General features: G+C 43.1%; 1 protein-coding gene across 23 annotated transcripts in view; it reads right to left on the reverse strand.

Moving 5' to 3' along the window:
• SORBS2 (sorbin and SH3 domain containing 2) overlaps positions 1 to 20,557 on the reverse strand; it is a 423,222-nt gene that overhangs the window by 170,699 nt on the left and 231,966 nt on the right. For 15 of the 23 annotated variants that reach the window (XM_077477325.1, XM_077477322.1, XM_077477324.1 and 12 more), the window contains 2 exons: positions 19,440 to 20,003; positions 3,391 to 3,529 (listed from right to left, as the gene is read on the reverse strand). In XM_077477325.1, the coding sequence (XP_077333451.1) occupies positions 3,391 to 3,529; positions 19,440 to 20,003 (703 nt within the window). The remainder of the gene's footprint in view (positions 1 to 3,390; positions 3,530 to 19,439; positions 20,004 to 20,557) is intronic. The other 8 variants (XM_077477334.1, XM_077477333.1, XM_077477336.1 and 5 more) reach the window with 1 other exon arrangement.

Genomic DNA, 20,557 nt, shown 5'->3' on the forward strand with positions numbered 1-20,557 from the left:
GACCAACTAAAATTTCAGCCACAACTGCCAGGAAAAATGCAAAGAATAACCCACAAATAACTTCAGGTAAAATACAGGACTCTCTGAAAACATGTGGTGTGGCTGTTTCAAGATGCACATTAAGGAGGCACTTGAAGAAAGATGAGCTGCATGGTCAAGTCGCCAGAAGAAAGCCATTACTACGCAAATGCCACAAAGTATTCTGCTTACAATACTCCAAACAGCACAGAGACAAGCCTCAAACCATCTGGCACAAAGTCATTTGGAGTGATAATACAAAAATGTAGCTTTTTGGCCACAATCATAAACACTACATTTGGAGGAGTCAACAAGGCCTATGAAGAAAGGTACACCATTCCTACTATGAAACACGGAGGTGGATCGCTGATGTTTTGGGAATGTGTGAGCTACAAAGGCACAGGAAATTTGGTCAAAATCAATGGCAAGATGAATGCAGTATGTTTTCAAAAAATACTGGAGGAACATTTGCATTTTCATCAGACAGGAAGCTGCGCATGAGACGTACTTGGACATTCCAATATGACAATCAATGATCCAAAACACAAGGTCAAGTCAACCTATCATTGGCTACCGCAGAATAAAGTTCAGTCTCCTGATCTCAATATCATTGAGCCACTCTGGGGAGACCTCAAATGTGCAGTTCCTGCAAGCCAGCCCAAGAATTTACATGAACTGGAGGCTTTTTGCCAAGAGGAATGGGCAGCTTTACCATCTGAGACTATAAAGAGCCTCATCCACAAATACCACAAAAGACTTCAAGCTGTCACTGATGTTAAAGGGGGCAATACACTGTATTAAGAACTGGGGTATGTAAACTTTTGATCAGGGTTATTTGGGTAGTTTCTGTTGTAATTATGATTTAAAAAGAGTAAACACAGTTGATTGATCATAAATGGTTTTAGCCAAACACTAACCATGAGTGAAAGAAAAGTTTTTGTGTTATCATTCATATTCTCTGAAAAATGGCAAAGAAATCATAATTTCTGCAAGGGTATGTAAAACTTATAAGCACAACTGTATGTAGGAGGATTTGTTTCATCTGTGCGCATCACCTGAGGCCAGTAACTTCACTGGATATATGGAGGGTATATTTACAAGCACTGTTTGTTTGTTTTGGCCAGAATGGTACAGGCTTCAGTCTCTAACTAGGTATTTAAAGATGAACTATTCTCAAGAGAATGGCAGCATAATATAGCTGCATTTTTTTTTAATCCCGATATTATTTATGTTATACTGGCTTGTACTTGCTAGCTATGGAGTAGTAATGCTGCTTCTGACCTGGGCAAGAGATTAAGGAAAACATGTTCCACCCACTCAGGAAGCCCACAATATGGTCCGTTTACACTACAACACTATGCGCAGCACTGCACATTTTCTTGCTCTGGGGCATGCTGTGTTAGAGAGCCCATTCGATATGAATGTCCTGCTGTACATAAATAAAAAAATTGAATTTAGTGCAGACTGAAACACATACAAAATGTATTGTAGACTGCCCTTTTTATTTTTACAAAGAGAGTTGAAGTGCAGGTGTGTTATTAGGGTGCCATTCAAAATGAATGGCACTGCAAAACACCACACACACAATACGTTGCTGTTATGTAAGGGTGTGAACGGGCCCTAAATGTAATATTGCTGTGCATGACAGATGGGTGACTGCCAGTGCCTGCACTGTCTTACAGAAGCTGCTACACACAATGCCCACAGCAATTACTCCTCTCCCCTACATTGCCTGTCAGTAGAGGAAAGCCTTCAATTTGACAATTCATTTCACAACATAATTGGACAAAGGGAAGCCAAATATAACTTTGTTAAGTGGTTGACTACACATATGCTTTAAAACTCTGTTGCTCCTGAATGAAGATCTCCCTCACTTTCAGTCTAGCCCAGGCATGTCCAAAGTCTGGCCCGCGGGCCAATCACAGCCCGGTTTTGAACGGCCCCCCTGTTTATCTAAACATATATATCTTTTGTGGCCCCCGATGATCTCCCAGCACCAGGGCAACAAAAGATATATAGTCTGGCTGTCACGGAGGGAGGAGGTGGGATGAGAGCCATGCACACAGGGGGAGTATTTCCTGTTTATACAGCAGCCTCTGTAAGAGGAAGTCCCGTCTCCAGGGCTGCCATTGGAAGACTGTTCTGTCCATAAAAGGAGGTAGGACTTTCACTTAAAGAGGCCGCTGTGTAAACAGGAGATTCTCCTGTAGGATATCTTTGGCGCTGGCACTGCCCCCTCCATGTCCCCTCCAAGGCTGCACTGATGGCAAATGGTGAGTACAATCCTGGCAATGCATTTTTTGCAATGGTGAGTGCATTGCTGGCTAATGGTGGGGCTGCATTTTTTGTGATGGTGAGTGGATTCTTGGATAATGGTGGGGCTGCCTTTCTTGCGATGGTGAGTGCATTCCTGGCAATGGTGGGGCTGCATTTCTTGCAATTGTGAGTGCATTCCTGGCTAATAATGGGGCTGCATTTCTTGCAATGGTGAGTGCATTCCTGCCTAATGGTGGGGCTGCATTTCTTGCAATGGTGAGTGCATTCCTGGCAATGGTGAGGCTGCATTCCTGGCAATGATGGGTGCTGCATTCCTGGCAATTATGGGTGCTGCATTCCTGACGATTGATGGTGCTGCATTCATGGCAATTGGGGGTCTGGAGATGGGCACTGACCCTTATTTTGTGTCACAGTTCTTTATTTAAAATTGTATTTTTTTAATACGCCTGAGCTCATCTCTTCACTACACACAGCCACAAAGGCAAGAGAATTCTTGTTGGGCAGTGTAATAGTGCTCGAACAAACACACTTTGACCAAATTTTAATGGTTCAAAGAATGTCAGGCAAAATGGTCGGCCCTCACGCATGTTCACTTCATCAAATCTGGCCCTCTTTGAAAAAGGTTTGGATGCCCCTGGTTTAGCCCTAAGAGCTGTTGCTCAGGTTGAACTGAACTATGAAGAACTAGGAGGCAGTGACACAGATATGTTGATGCATGCTTGCAGTATTCTTTGTGGTATAGTCTCTATAGTAAACTCTCTATAGGAACATATAAGAAGTCCAGGCCAACCAGGACCAAGAAACTCACTGCAACTCTAGATGTCATTAAGCCAGAATATTATAATTATATTACAGTGATTTATACTGTATAGTGCCAAATGTTTGTGCAGAACAGAACTACAAAAAAAATAGTACAATGAAATCAATACCAGAGGAATAGGAATGAAAGAAAGTAGAGGGGGATCTCTAGCTAAGCTATATTATGAAGATCTTACAAAGAAGAAAAGTGCTTGTTTCAAACTACCACGTTTACTTAAAAATTAAGCTTAATGGGCAAAATGCTAAATAAGGATAAAACATGTAAATAAGACCTACCCAATGTTCTGCCCTGTTGCATGGCAATGCTGTTGGAGTTTAGTGGTGGTGGAGAGGGATATGTTGGAGAGAATGGCCTCTGAAAATGACTCATTGGACTGGATGGGCTGCCTGAATTCCCATTAACTGTGACTGGAGTCTGTGAAAAAAAAAATGATAAAAGCAGTATACTTAACATTAAATCAGTTGCAATAAATGATAATACACAGCAAAATATAAAATATTAAACGTCTAGGAGACATTCTCTAAGATGATCATTTCAGTACACAAATGCACAGTCACCTTCACCCAACATAATCACTACATAAGTTGCATTTGTGGGTTAGTGTGTTACACAACAAAAACACACAAAAGACAGAATCACACATTATATATTTTAGTACATGCAGTCCTTTCCTTCCTGCTTTGCTATGCTACATAAGGGTAATGCTTTATTTTTCTTTCTCATTATGCAGGTCCATGAGGTAGACAACCCACTGCAAAATACACTCTAAATATGGTTGACATCATTTCTCAACAGTTGTTGTACACCAGCAAAAAAAGTTAAAACATGAAAGCCACATGAAATATTTCTGTGAATTAAATAGTGATAACGCAACAGGATTCTAAAACGTAATATTTTAAAAAATAGAGAATGCAGAGAATAGCGAATGCATTAAAGGTAAAAAAAACTTAAGCCTTTAGACTTAGCCTGTATTATTTCCCAAGTGTACATAATATAACTGGGTACTAACATTTATAGGTAAAGCTGATCTGTGGAAAATCTGAAATCTGGAAGCTCTGCTGTTTTTTTTTTTGCCTTCCTCTGGATCAAATGTGGGTATAGAATTGGGTATATGGCAGGGATCTGAAATTAGTGGACCTCCAGATGTTACAAAACTACAAGTCCCATCATGCCTCTGCCTCTGGGTGTCATGCTTGTTGCTGTCAGAATCTTGCTATGCCTCATGGGATTTGAAGTTCTGCAACAGCTGGAGGTCCGCTAATTGCATATCCCTGGTATATGGGATTGTATGATATTATTTTCATTTTACTTTTTTTGTGGTTGAACTGGATGGACTTGTGTCTTTTTTCACCCTATGTAACTATTGAAGAACCACTTTAAAATATTTTTTTTTTTTAAATGTTCTATATTTTCCTTTAAAAATATCTGGGATTTAGGTATACTAGCCATAACTTATACTAAAAAAATGTTGTTATAAAGTTTTCGTCAATGGCAAAAATAGATTTAAAGAAACCGGCTACACAACCCTCCCATTAGGCCTATACTGGTAGGAAACCATGTTAAGGTGTAGATTGTTTTAAGACTCTCCAGGGGATCCCCAGATATTGTTAGAGATCAGCTTGATCCTTGTGTCAAACTACATATTCAGCTGTTATCTGAAATACATTTAACGGAACTGGAAACAATGTTTTTCTTGACAACTGATAATATCCCTACAGACTGCAAGCAATTAAGTATAACGGCAGGCTAGGTCAGTGTACTGCAATTGCTTGCTGTTCTCACAGCTGTTACAGTTCTTATTTCAGTAGCGTACTGTTATGAGAATCACTTGTGAGCAGTATGGTTTCAAGCTCAGCAGTTTATCAGTTCATAGGGAAGCTCGTCATCTCTTGTTTAGTAGCTTGTTAGATAAATTTTAAACAAGAAAAAAAAAAAAAAGATGATAGGCTCTGAAGTATAGTGACATGAGTAACCTTAACAGATTTTTTTTAAAAATATTAACACATCCAATATTATTTAATCCCCTGAAACATCCTAATGCCGCATACACACGATTGGAATTTCCATCAACAAATGTTCGATGCAAGCTTGTTTTTAGGAAATTCTGACTATGTGTAGGCTCCATCAGACATTTTTTGTCAGAATTTCGGAACAAAATTTGAGAGCTGGTTCTCAAATTTTCCGACAACAAAATCTATTCCAAGTGTGTGTACACAATTCCGGCGCACAAAATTCCACGCATGCTCTGAATCATGCAGAAGAGCCGCACTGGCCATTGAACTTCTTTTCTAGTGCTGTCGTACATGTTGTACGTCAGCGCGTTCTTGCAGATCAGAATTTCCGAAAACATTTATGCGGCCGTATGTATAAGACAAGTTTCAGCCAACATCCACGGTTTGGTTGTTGGAAATTACGATTGTCTGTATGCGGCATAATAACAGTTATGTGTAATGAGATTTTCCTAGACTTCTTCATTGGGAATGTGGAACCCTAGGTAATCCCAGGCAGAAGGATGCTGTGCAAATTATGCTGTAAATACAGGAAAGTTGCATTGGCAAAACCTAGGTTATGACATCATCCACATTGGACGAAGAAATCTGGCACAAGCAGAGAACCAAGTTTATATTTGCACTTCATCCTTTCTTACCTTATATTTTTTCCCTTTCTGTATCTTTCTTATGTCTGTTTGACTTATTTTACCTCTTACAGGTCCTTTATCAAGACAATGGCTGACGATCCATGAGAATTATAATGCTACTTCATGATCTAGGATGATTTTGTCTTTTCCGCACCTGTGCCTTTATGTGTACTTTATGGTGGTACGCATATACGATTTCTGTCCTTATACACTATATATTGTAACCCTTGGGGTTTGTTGCATGCACAACTGTGTACTTTAATTCTTATCTGTCACTATTGAAATTAAAAACATTTTAAACATAAAAAATTAATACAAAAATGTAAAGAAAAATAGAAAATGTGCATTGTAACTAAAAGTACAAGGTTCTAAATTTTCAATTATGGTCCCATTTAGCTTTTAGTATAACTTAAGATTTGCAATGTAGACTGGTACATTTTGGTTCAATGCAGAGAAGGAAGGTAAGGGTGCTTGGCAGTGCATGCACCAGGAGCACAATGTATTCTAAAAATGGAAGAATTGATAGAAAATTAAGACATCATTTGTGCAAACTGTGCTTTACTTGTTGTTAATCACACTGCTTGCTTCACATTCGGGGCTACCAGCGCACTGCATATTCTACAATCAAAAAGTAAACACAAATGCTGCGCTCTGATACTGCTTATCTTGCAGTGCTGCCTAGGCCCTGGCCCAGAAGTGCCTTGGCTGTGGTAAATATAGTCCTTCTCACTCATCTGAAGCTAGCTTTTAACTGCCATTGACAATCTGATACCATGCAGGACCAATGAGCTAACAATTTCATTTAGCGTTCAGGCCAAATACATGATTCAAGAAGTACACTTACATTTAAACACTGACAAACATCTTAATGAATGGACATGAATCATATTAAAAAAATAAAAGTCTAAGTATCTGGGCAACATGGAGCGATCACACCTTTGACCCTGCCCAGGTCCTGTCCAGCCTGGGTGTTTTGTTGGAGTTAGCAGTGCCCTCACTGAAAAAAACCTACTTAATTTATGCAGCCATTGCCCGTTTGTTTTTTTTGTCACAGCCTGTAAGTTAATACTTTCCCTCTTTTTTCAGAGGTATAGGTTGGTGGGGGCGATTACAGTTCTGGTATACTTTACATAGTCCTTCCGTTCATGTAACAAACACACAGAGGTGAGGGGGTATGGTTGTAAGGGCATGGGTCATCATCTCAATAGAAATACACAAGAAAAATCATCTTCCAACAAACAGAACCCTTTTATTCTTGTAGTACAATTTTTTTTTGCACTAGGGTACCCTAGTCAGCTGTTATAGTTGTGGTACCTGGTGAACTTATGATTGCACTTTAATTTTATTTTGTGAATGGCGTTGCCTTGTTGCTGAGGTCAAAAGCTGAAACTTCAAGTGATAACTATTATTGTTTTTGTCGACTGCAAATCGCTTTATTTATTTTTTTATGAAAAAAGTTCTTAAAAAAAAAAAAAAAAAAAATGAATAAGAAATATTGTCATTTTACCAAAAGAGTAGCATATTGCCATTATCAATGTATTTAGGGGTTATTCACACACACACACACAAACAGTCAGCACTTGGCATTATAATATATTTTCTTACGCTGCACTTATTTGTATAACAATATTTGAAGCTTTGAAGTAAAATTAAACAGTATTTGGTTACCAGTAAGAAAGCATTAAAATGCTACTAAACCCAGGACCATGCATTCACTATATCTGGTCTGCCACAGTATTCAGAACACGGAAAAGCAATAGTTTTCGTAAACAAACTGCTAAATGCCTTTTTTCATCAGCAGTTACAGCAGTCTTGATCTTCTATCAGTGCCTGGTTAACACTTGTAGGAGGAGTTTTCAGTCTGTCTTATCAGGCTGCAGGACCCCCTGAACCTCTGTCTGGATAGTGCTGATTGGCCCTGTGCTGATCACATGCACTCTCCAAGGAAAGAAACAAAACTCTCTAGTAATACACACCAAACTGAGCATGTGCAGCTTGTCCCTTAGGCTCTAGTTTTATCAGAAGATAGATTGGGGACTGTGGAAGAAGGGGAGGGACAGAGAAGACAGGCTCAAACAGCCTAATTACACAGTGCAGAAAATGAACCCCTTAGGTTCCATAGTGACTATACCAAGCGTGCTTTGCTGCATAAACAGACTGATTTTACTGTTATGGGGTTAGTAACACTTTAAGCATAGTTTAGAAGCATCTCCAAGATACTTGAGAAGTATCTCTTGCAATAACTACCAAAGGCATTTCAGATTGTCAGGTATATACATTTTAATGTGTTCTATTTGAGAGAAAGTTCCTACAGTGGAAGAAAAACCTAGTTTCTTGATGGTAAGAATTCTCTAATATTTACAAGCATCTCCGTTCTGGATAACAAGCACAACTGAGAGACAAAAGGCGTTGTACAATCTTTTCCTTTCCTACATCACCCATGTCAGCTAAAACACTCTGAAGCTATCCTCCACCTATACTATGATAGGTAGATCCCCATCGGTTATTCTTCAAGATATAAATCGGATGACCCGTGACCAGATTGTAAAGTAAATGGAAATCTGCTGTTCTGCATTTTAAATACAGAGCAAATGCAAAAAAACTGTTACGGTGTACAAAAGCCCATAAAAACTCAAAACCGTTCTGAACTTCCCAATGAAGAGATTTCCCATCACTTCCAAAAATGTGCTCATCAGAGATGCAGAAAAGAATAAGAAGTATACACATTTACACATTAGGTGCATGTCTTCAGGCAAACCTGCCAAAGGGTTGCTCATCAGATGTTCAGTGGTTTTAAGGGCTTTACAATTACACCCCACTCAGATACTTGACACATTCGGATGGGTGGGTGCTGGCAAATTTTGAACATTGTTGGTTCATTCTGGAAAAAACTTACATACCAAACACTGTGAAAACCCTTCTCTTCCCTACTATATCCAATGCTAAAAAATAAAAAAAAATATTTCATTTGGAGTTGGGTTTTAGGCTTAGCTGAAAATCTTGGCACACATATGCGTGACTAGGTCTGTCCAACTAGCTTAAGATTTGTGCCTACTTTTTCTTTTTTTTATGAAGAAATAGTCAGAAGCACTCTTCTAAATCTGTATTGAACAAACACTTTACAATATTAACATGAAACAGATAAAAATCTAATTAATCTGTGATGAGCTCATACTCATGTTACTATTAGAGAAAATTGCCTGATTATAGGCTAAATGGATTAATAGAAGGATACAAAGCTTGGGGAATTGTAGGGGCCCCTGTGAATGATGATGCTATGATTGCTACTTAACTGAGAATGCTACCAATGTCCACAGATCAAATGTTCTGAGCTTACAGCGGCATTCTAAAATATGCACAGTGTAACCTGTCACACAGCAGTGACTTTGTGATCACTAATGCCGCGTACACACGATCGGACTATCCATCAGATTGACACCTCACTGGCCCCGTCACCTGGTATGGATTTAAAGGGGAACAAGGGCCTTTTCCCCGACAACCCTGGCCGTTGTTTGTCGGGGTCTGCAGGCGAGAGGCTTATCGGAATCCGGGAGCCCCCTTTAATAATGGGGCCCCCGGATACCGGCCCCCCATCCTATGTGAATAAGTATGGGGTATGATCTACCCCTACCCATTCACCTGGTGAAAAAAGTGTACATAAAAAAACACAACACAAGTTTTTAAAATAATTTATTAGACAGCTCCGGGGGTCTTCTTTCGTCTTGGGGGGTCTTCCCGCCGGACTCTTCCGCTATCTTCTGCTCTTTTGCTAGCGAAGGAGCCTGGCTTTCTTCGTCGCCGCCGCCGTCTGGAGGTCTTCTTCCGACTTCGGGGTCTTGTCCCGCTCTTCGGTTCTTCTTGCCGGGCCTCCACTATCTTCTTATAGCTCTTTTACCAGCATTGGCCCGGTCTTCTACCGCCGCCGCCTTCTTCTCTTCTTCCTTTCGATGTTGACACAATGCTCTCTCTGGCCGCCGGGCTCCTCCGCTAGTAAAAGAGCTAGCAAAGGAGCAGAAGATAGCAGAGGAGCCTGGCGGGAAGACCGCCCAAGACGGAAGAAGACCCCGGCGCTGTCTAATAAATTATTTTAAAAACTTGTGTTGTGTTTTTTTATTTACACTTTTTTCACCAGGTGAATGGGTAGGGGTACATTGTACCCCATAATAATTCGCATAGGGTGGGGGGCCGGTATCTGGGGGCCCCCTTATTAAAGGGGCTCCCGGATTCCGATAAGCCCCCCGCCCACAGACCCTGGCAACCAACGTCCAGGGTTGTCGGGAAGAGGCCCTTGTCCTCATCAACACGGGGACAAGGTGCTTTGTGGTGGGGGGGCCGCAGGGCCCCTCTTCCCCAAAACACCCCCCATGTTGAGGGCGCGTGGCCTGGTACAGCTCAGGAGGCGGGGGCGCTCGCTCATCCCCACCCCCTTTCCTGACCGGCCGGGCTGCGTGCTCGGATAAGGGTCTGCTATGGACCTTGGGGGGACCCCCACACCGTTTTTCCAGCATAGGGGTTCCCATTTAAATCCATGCCAGGTGACGGGGCCAGCGAGGTGTCAATCTCGCCGATGGAGGCGGCGACATTGACTTCCTTCGCTAGTCTCGGCTACCTGGAGCCACGTTCAAAATGATTGGACTTTTCTCTGTGTGTTTCTCAGTTCATTTCAAAAGTTCGGCAGACTCCCGTCATAGTCCGGCAGGTATTTCCATCAGATCTAGTCCGCCGGAAAAGTCCGGTCGTGTGTGGGCAGTTCCGCTCGTTCGGAAAGTCCGGCGGACCTCAGCTGCAAAGTCCGGCGGACCTCAGCTGCAAAGTCCGGCGGACCTCAGCTGCAAAGTCCGGCGGACCTCAGCTGCAAAGTCCGGCGTGTCATCCACCGGACTAAGTCCGCCGGATAGTGTGATCGTGTGTACACGGTATAACAGTAATTAAAGAAAAGCTTTCTGTTATTTGAAAGGAAACATTTTCAAATAGAAACTTAAAGGCTGCCATTAGTGACTTCTCGTTCTACAAATGCTAGCTCTACCTGGTTGTCAGAATGACCCTCTAAGCAGGTTCTGACTTTCCTCATCTGCATACTTGTTCCAGGCCAGTGATTCAGAAAGCATTAAGACAATGGCGTTAGTAACAGTCAGGCAGTTGGCATTTTAAGAAGGAGGTCAGATAAAGCAGCTTCAATGTTGTTCTATGCATTACAGCTCACAGCAGGTTTCAAGCTGAATTCTTCCTGTTAACCACTTCAGCACCGAAAGGTTTTACCCCCTTCCTGACCGGGCCATTTTTTGCGATATGGCACTGCATCGATTTAACTGACAATTACACGGTCATGCAACACTGTACAAACAAAATTGATGTCCTTTTTTCCCCACAAATAGAGGTTTATTTTGGTGGTATTTGATCATAAATTATTTGATCTAATTTTTTACGCAAAAAAAACAAAAACAAAAAAACACACACACACACACACACAATATGTTTTACTTTTTTTCTATAATATCCCCAAATAAAAAATAAAAAAGTCTTCCGCGGTTTAGACCAATATATATTCTTCTACATATTTTTGGTAAATAAAAAAATTGCAATAAGCATATATTGATGGGTTTGTGCAAAAGTTATAGTGTATATAAAATAGGGGATAGATTTATGGCATATTTATTATAATTTTAATTTTTTTACTAGTAATGGCGGTGATCTGCCATTTTTAGCAGGATTGCAACATTGCAGCAGACAGATCGGACACTTTTGACACTTTTTTGGCACCACTTACACTTATACAGTGATCAGAGCTAAAAATAGCCACAGATTACTGTATAAATGTCACTGGTAGGGAAGGGGCTAACACTAGGGGGCGATCAAGGGGTTAAATGTGTTCCCTTAGCGTGTTCTAACTGTAAGAGGATGGGACTGCTGGGGGAGGAGACCGATCGGTGTTCTTATATACTAGGAACACACAATCTGTCTCCTCTCCCCTGCCAGAATGTGGATGTGTGTTTACACACAGATCCTTGTTCTGGCTCTTTCAGGAGCGATCGCAAGTGCCAGGTGGATATCGTGGCCACTGGACATCAGCTCCTTAGCACTGCGGAAGGCACACTCATCCCCTACACTTCTTAAAGCGTCTGCCATACAGCTACGCCAATTCACGCAGGGAAGCCATTCTGCCGCAGTTAAACGACGGCGGGTGGGCGGCAAGCGGTTAAAGAAGCCCACTGGAATGAATAGTAAATGCACAAAATGCTCATAGCATCATTGTCTAATGTTGTGAGTTTTTTTTTTTTTTTTTTTTTTTTTAGGACATACTGTATGCTCTGCACAAAATATATACTCCAAGTGTTCTCACCCAACCTTGCATAGTGAACAAAAAAATCACCTAAAACACACCTTTAATAAGGCCCATTGGCATGGACCATAGGTTGAGTACATGGATTGAAAATTGGCTACAAGGGCAAGTTCAGAGAGTGGTGATAAATTGGGAGAACACAGAATGCTCAGAGGTGGGTAGTGGGGTCCCCCAGGGTTCTATGCTGGGACCAACCCTATTTATTGTGTTCATAAACAACCTGGGGGGGGGGCGTGGCAAGATGGCGACCTGAGTGGACGTGTGTGAAGGGAGCTCCGCGCTGCACTGACTAATTATCCGCTTGCAAAAGGATTCATCACGCCTGTCTAACCTTGTGATTGTGCCACTTGACTCCTGGCATGAGAAGAGGGCACCCCAGCTCACAGAAGAAGCGGCAGCAGGCCCAAAAAATCTCACCTGATCCCCGGGAAGCACGTGCGCTCTCCCTCAACATGGCGTCCCAGACGGATAACCCGGAGGCGGCAGCGCTGGGGACCGACCAATTCACCGCTCTTATGCAGGCAATTACGGGATGCCAGACCTCACTGATGGCCAAAATAGAACAGATGCAAATGGAGATGGGTTTGATCCGGAGGGATATGGACAAATACAGAGACCGGCTTGCTGAGGCGGAGCGGAGAATGGGGGATACGGAAGACACGGTCCACTCGCATGGCGAATCTATCCGGACCCTGCAGGTGAAGATGAGGGTATTGGAGTCCCGTGCCGAAGACCAGGAAAACAGAAATCGGAGGAACAACCTCCGCCTGGTGGGCCTTCCAGAGGGGACGGAGGGTCGGGAACCGGCGACTTTCGCGGAACACCTGCTGCGCACCCTTTTACCCCAGGCTGTCTTCTCCCCCCAATTTGTGGTCGAACGAGCGCACCGGATGCCGTCGGTGAAGGGACCGCTGGGGACACCGCCGAGGACCTTTATATTCCGGCTCCTGAACTTTCGTGACCCGTGATGTTCCGCTGCGGGAGGCGAGGAAGATGGGGGAGCTGCGGTATGAGAACGCCAGGATTATCACTGTCGGTGCTGGGGTTGTCTCCCCGCTGGTGAGGTGTCCCCTGGGGGTCTCTACAGAGGTCGATGGGGCCTGGAAAGACTTTTATGGATGGAACTGAGACGGGCGGTGGGAACATAAGTTGGTGCCCTTAGTGTATGCTAAGAGACGGTTAATGCATATGTTCTGTTATTTACTAGAGGTAGATGATGCCTCCTATACTTCATGATTCTGTGCAGGGTTGCAGGGTGGAGCTCCCAGATTCTCTCTCCCTCTCCTTTTCTTCCCCCCTCTTTCTTTTTTCTCCTCTTCTTCCTCGCTCTTTACTCTTGTTCTCTCTTTCTCTGGTGATTCTATCTCTATCTGGTCTCCACGGTGGGCTGCTGTGCCACGCTGTCCCAATAGGAGGCCTTCCTATGTAAGTTTTCTTTGATTGGTTTGGGTATGCAGACACCTTACGCTATGGTTGGTGGGGTGTGGGTTGGGGGGGGTTGGGAGTTAAAGTTTAAGTTTTGCTTTTTTGTTTTTACATTCCAAGATGTTATGGCTGCACTTTCTGGTAGACAGATATATTTTTATGTGTACAAGTGGCATTTGTGGGTGCGTGCCGCCCCACGATTACGTCCGGCTCTTGAGGGGTGGGTTTGGGCTCCTGGGTTATGGGGGGAGGGGCTGTCCTCCCGGGGCCCGGCTTGTCTACAGTTCCCCCAGTGTTATCTAACTCGACCCGTGTTATGGCCCAGCTGAAGGTTCTCTCATGGAACGTCAGGGGTCTTAATAATAAAATCAAACGCTCACTGGTTTTCGAATTCCTTAAAAAGTATGACCCCCACATCTGCATCCTACAGGAAACGCACCTGGTGGGCAGCAAAATTCTTAGCCTCAAACGACCATGGGTGGCAGACATTTTCACGCTACTCACACGGGCTACTCTCGAGGGGTTAGCATCTTGGTTCGTAAATCTCTTACCTTTGAATTGCTGGATGTCAAGCTGGACCCTGGGGGACGTTATGTCATTATACACGCTTGCGTGAACGGGTTGGAGTTGGTGATGGTGGGTCTCTACCTACCCCCTCCGGCTGACATTTCCTTACTACACAGCATGGTTCCCATACTGGCACAATATCCCACAGACAATATTCTTATGATGGGCGACTTTAATATTGCCCCGAACCCATCCCTGGATAGATTGGCTGCTGGTACCTCCACTGAGTCTAGTCTATCTAAATGGGCAGGAATATTCAGTCTGGAGGATGTGTGGCGGTGGAAAAATCCCGGGGAACGCTCCTATACCTGTCATTCCCTTCCCCACAATACATTTTCGCGAATCGACCTTGCCTATGTAAGTACCACTATGCTTCCTAAACTTAGGGATATTAGTATTCTCCCTAGAGGTATATCAGACCACTCCCCTTTGCTCTGTAGCATACAAACGGCTACTGCCCCCTCTGATAGAATCTGGCGCCTCTCCAGGTTCTGGATTAGTCACCCCACTATAGAATTTTAAGTGGGGGCGCTGATACAGCAATACTGGAGGCTGAACGCCGGGTCCGCCTCTCCAGGCATTGAATGGGATGCTTTTAAGGCTTTTGTACGGGGATGCTACCTTTCATCTATTGCTAGGGAGCGCAGGAATGACCAGATCGCCCTTGAGGAGGCTGAGGCTAAGGCCCAGGCCTTGGAAGCATGGTTTGCCCGTACGGCTAACCCGATCACCGGACAGGATATGAAGGTAGCATACAGGGAGGTGATGCTCTTGCGGGTGGCTAAGGTTCACAAAAGGCAACTGGTTCAGACACAGAGGATATTTGAACAGGGGGAGAAGACGGGGAGGATGCTGGCCTGGATAGCTAAGGAACAATCCCCGATGTCTACCATAGCTAGGATACAATCTGCGGATGGGACCATACACACTGACCCAGCAGGCGTCAATGACTGCTTTAAAGACTTCTATGCTAAATTGTATTCTTCTAAAATGGATTATTCCATTGAGCAGTTACACAAATTTTTAGATGATGTGCTGTTTCCGACCCTGACCCCTGAAGCTAGGGAGGCCCTGGATAGTCCAATTACGTTAGAGGAGGTGCGGGTTGCGCTGGGATCCCTCCAATCAGGATAGACCCCGGGTACGGATGGGCTCCCACCTGAATTTTTTAAACAATACGCGGATGAACTGGTGCCCAGGCTCCACGACATGTTCACGATGACGTTGTCCGGCGCTGCCCTTCCCCATTCTATGGCTCAAGCTATTATTGTAGTGATACCCAAACCTGGCAAGGACCCCCAGTTATGCTCCTCCTACAGACCTATCTCACTTCTTAACTCTGACGCCAAAGTATTGACTAAAATCTTAGCTAGACGCCTCAACGAGGTAATTCTTACCCTAGTTCATGACGACCAAATGCCTATACTACCTAAACTTATCTATCTGTTTAGGCAGACTCCCGTCCCCATACCCGCCTCCTTCTTCAAGAAACTGGATAGTGTAGTCGTAACCTTTATTTGGAATGGGAAGGCCCCAAGGATAGCTAAATCTACCCTACAGCTCCCGGTTGCAATGGGGGGCCTTGCCCTTCCTTGCTTTCTAAAATATTACTGGGCAGCAGTTCTCGTGACACTTAAATGGTGGCTGGGTGGGCAACAGGCGAATCCGGCGGCGGTGGAGGGGGCCTTGCTGGGGACCCATTCCGACTTGCGAGATCCAATTTATAAAGGGCCCAGATCTAATCCGGGGGTGACGACGCCTATGAAGACAACAATTCAAGTCTGGGACACGGTGACCAAAAAGCTGGGGCAACCACACACCTGGTCCCCCGAGACGCCATTATGGGGTAACCCGCGTCTCCCCCACTTCTACTCTATCCCGGACCCGGTTGTCTGGACTAGATACGGGATTGCCACACTGGGGGATATAGTGTCCCAGGGGCGGCTTCGCACGTTTGATGACTTGAAGGGTCTTAGAGGCCTATCAAACCGCATGTTTTTTAGGTATCTCCAGATCCGACATGCTTATAGATCCCAATTTCCTGAACCAATTACTCTCCAAATGTCGGATCTGGAGAAAGAGCTTAGGTCTCCTGAACGGACTAAAACGATGTCAAATGTCTATAATATACTGTCACTCTTGGACACTTCTAGGGTTTCCCAGCTGTATGAGACCTGGCGAAGGGACATTCCGGATTTGGGGGAGGGGGGCTGGGAGGAGGGGATCCAGCAATACCTGACCCTGGTTGTTTCTTCCAGGGACAGGTTTGCTCAACTAAAGTTTTTACACCGGGCTTATTTCTCCCCGAAACGCCTGGCCAGGATGTATCCGGACAGACCAGCGGCGTGCCCCAGATGCGGAGCGGGGGAGGCAGATTTCTTCCACATAGTCTGGTCCTGTCCGCTGATTAGGAATTTTTGGTCAGAGGTCCTGGATGATATCAACTCTGTCAGTAAGCTACATGTTCCACATAGCCCCCTTCCCCTTCTCCTTGGCATATGGTCTTCTATAGCAGCCCCCCAGCGGAAGAAATTGTTTGTGTTCTATGCCGCTATGTACGCTAGGAAGGCAATTATGCTTCATTGGAACCAGACTCAGCCTCCTACCAAACAGCTATGATTGACGCTTCTTAATAGGGCACTGCCTCTGTATAAATTAACATATATGGGAAGGAATTGCCCTGGAAAGTTTGATAGAGTATGGGCGGCCTGGGTAGAGGCAAAACAGGTGACTATTGGGTAACAATGTTTCCTATCTGGATTGATCGAGATTGAAATATGTTCTGACGCCGCGCAGTGGCTGGAGTGGTGGGCGGATGGGGATGGGTGGTGGAGGATGGTGGGTCTGGCGCCCCTTCCCCCCCCCCCTCTGGGGGAGGGGTCTGGGCCCTGGCAGTACCTCTGTGTTTACCATTTTGCGGGCGGGCCGCGGCCCCGAAGACACGACCATTCGTATTTTAGATGTACTAGATAAGTTTCCGGATCTGTAATCATCACTTGTAATATCTGTCTATTTTGACTGCTTTTGGATTGTATATATTGTTTGGCCATGAATAAATAAATTTTATGTTAAAAAAAAAAAAAAAACAACCTGGAGGATGGGGTAAACAGTTCAATCTCTGTATTTGCGGACAATGCCAAGCTAAGCAGGGCAATAACTTCTCCGCAGGATGTGGAAACCTTGCAAAAAGATCTGAACAAATTAATGGGGAAGGCAACTACATGGCAAATAAGGTTTAATGTAGAAACAATTAAAATTATGCATTTGGGTGGAAAAAATATGAATTCAATCTATACACTGGGGGGAGAATCTCTGGGGGAATCTAAGATGGAAAAGGCCCTGGGGGTCCTAGTAGATGATAGGCTCAGCAATGGCATGCAATGCCAAGCTGCTGCTAAAAAAGCAAACAGAATATTGGCATGCATTAAAAAGGAGATCAACTCCAGAGATAAAATGATAATTCTCCTGCTTTACAGGACTCTGGTCCGGCTGCACCTAGAGTATGCTGTCCAGTTCTGGCCACCAGTCCTTAGTAAGAATGTACTGGAAATGGAGCAAGCACAAAGAAAGGCAACTAAGCTAATAAAGGGTCTGGAGGATATTAGTTATGAGGAAAGGTTGCAAGCACGGAACGTATTCTCTCTGGAGAAGAGATGCTTGAGAGGGGATAAAACTTTTTTGCGGAAGGGAGTTTAACAAGACATGTGGCCACTCATTAAAATTAGAAGAAAAGAGGTTTAACCTTAAACTACGTAGAGGGTTCTTTACTGTAAGTCTGATAAGGATGTGGAATTCCCTTCCACAGGCAGTGGTCTCAGCAGGGAGCATCGATAGTTTCAAAAAACTATTAGATAAGCGCCTGAATGACCACAACATACTGGGATATACAATGTACTACTGACATATAATCACGCACATAGGTTGGACTTGATGGACTTGTGTCTTTTTTCAACCTCACCTACTATGTAACTATGCAACTATGTCACACACAAAAAGAAAGAAAAGGTTCATAAAATACACAAAAAAGATTTATAAGCACAGGTAGAATGGCTCTTCAAAAAACGTTCAATACTCATATGCATTATTTGCTGTCTGAGTTTCTATTCCAGGTTTCCCCCGATTTCTTGTTCAGATGGCAACATTGTCAATGGAACTGGACATGATGGACAATCCACCCAAAGCCTAAGCAATACAAACAAAGGGAGTTCTAACACTGCCGCTTTATCTAAAATCAAAGAAAATATTTTGGGTGAAGTTACAAGTTTGGGGAATTGTAGAGACAGAACAGAGATGAATGATATTTTCAAATCTACTTCCTATCACCTACTTCCACTCCTAACTTTTCAACATCTTTTTCTTTGAAGGGCTGAATAACAGGTTCATACTGGCATACATACATATTTTAAATACTAGCCTAAAACAAGGAAGCTAAAAACACCAGAACAGGATCCCTATTGTATAAAGTAAGTTATTTTGCTGTCGTAGTTAAATGAGCTTTGAGACTTATAATTATACAACGGAAAATAAGGATCCCTATGTGTAAAGCATAGTGAATTGAGCTCCTTTTCTTTTTTATGGTCAAAAGTGAAAAGACAATTAAAAAAATATTTTTGTTAGGTCAGGTAAATTTAATATTCTATAAAAATATATTGTAGTCCTATTTCCACACACACAATAAACGTGTCGTCCTTTATCAGAGAGATCCCTCCAGTGTTTGTGGGGGCAGCTCTCCTGAGAGCTACCCAGGTGCGGTACTTAAGTGGTCTTCTCCATGTAGGCTCTGCACAACAGGTTACATCTACCATATCATTTGTAATAAACAGCTATCCCTTCCACTGTGTCAAAAGAGAAAAGTAGAGTTGCTGGAGCCGCAACGCACAAAGTACCAAATACAACAGGAGTCAAAATGTGTGGCCTAGAAAAATCAAAACTAGTTAGTTAAAATTTCTGAACAAAGTTCATTATGTGTATTTACTATGCTGAGTCACAAGTTCAACAATGTTAGAATAAGAGTTAAATGGTTTCAACTATACGGGGTCTTTGAATCAATGTATGTATTGCCTTATACTTTATGTGCTGTTCAGGTGCTACAGCCGTATACTTAAAATAAATCTGGTATTTAGAACTAAGAATTGCAGAAGGCTAAGCCTAAATGTTCATTGATTTATGATGAACTCAGGTCTCCACATTGATACACTGACCCCTGTATTCCACATGCTGTCACATGCTATGCAATCAAGCTAATTCTAATCTTCTTTTTTGCAAACGCTACTATTAGGTTAGGTTAAGGATCTAAATCACAGCACTGCATTCCTTTAACAAGGTTAGCAATATGTTTAAAACTGTCAGTATACCACATGGCTTTCTGTAGACCATGTCGCTGTAGTTTTCTTTTGTCCAGAAATACTAGTTGAGCCTTTGACAGCATCAGCAGACAATGCTGAAGGACGTCCATGAAATCCCGGCTTTTCTTCTGCCTTGGTGTCTGCTCTGGGTGCTATTTCAACAGACAGGGATGCTGTGTGCTTCTCAGGGGTAGGGTTATGGGATCGGAGGTTAGGTGAATAGTCTGGGGCTGAAGAGGAGTGGGATTTTCGCAGATGGTTAGATTGAGTTCTATCTGAAGAGAACTCTTTTAAGATTAGTTTTAAGGTGGAAACTCTACGTTCCTTTGAATCCTCCTTCCTCTCCTGATGAATATGTCCTGCTTTTTTACTGAGATTAGAGGATGATATTTGTGCATTAGTAGTCACTTGCCTCATACTCGTGCTCGAATTAGAAGAATATCGGACACTTTCCTTATTGGCAAATGTCTGAACAGCTAATGGGCTTATTATGTATTCACCTATCTCACCCTGCTTCTGGTAATTATTAGATGATCTGTGAAAACTTCCTTTCCTAGGGGGTGGAAGGGGAGCCTGTTATTTACATGCAGCCACACAAGAAAAAAAAAAAAAAAAGAAAAAAAAAAAAGGCACATATTAGCATGTTAAGATTAATGCAAAAGTACCCTAAATGCAAAAGAAATGGCAATTATATAGTCTATACAAATTTAACATTTAGAACAAATAACAAATATATAATTTAAAAGATCCATCTACAATTCATTCAGAAGCACTTTATTCACTATCATATGGCCAGATTTAAAGCTGAATTCCAGGCCAAATATAAAATTGCCAATAAAAGTAGTTATGTATTAAAAAAATGAATTTAATGCATTTTTAATGCAACTAGTGTAAATGCCTAACTGTGTTTTTACATTAGCTTTGTGTAATCTCACTTACAGCAGCCATGACAAAAGAGAGTGGCACAAAGGGTCCTGCCTTAGTGCTCATGTAGGTGAACAAAATGAGCTGCGCAGCTCATTTTGTTCACCTATTTAGTTTGATATCGGAGTATTACGATTAGGGTTGCTGCTTATAGGTTACTTTCTTTTGCTGTTTGAGTAGCGCGGTTTACCCTTTGTACCGTC

This window comes from Lithobates pipiens, unplaced genomic scaffold (genome assembly GCF_037356315.1).
Source record: "Lithobates pipiens isolate NorthernLeopardFrog02 unplaced genomic scaffold, aLitPip1_a1.2 Scaffold_13, whole genome shotgun sequence".
Lineage (NCBI taxonomy): Eukaryota > Metazoa > Chordata > Amphibia > Anura > Ranidae > Lithobates > Lithobates pipiens.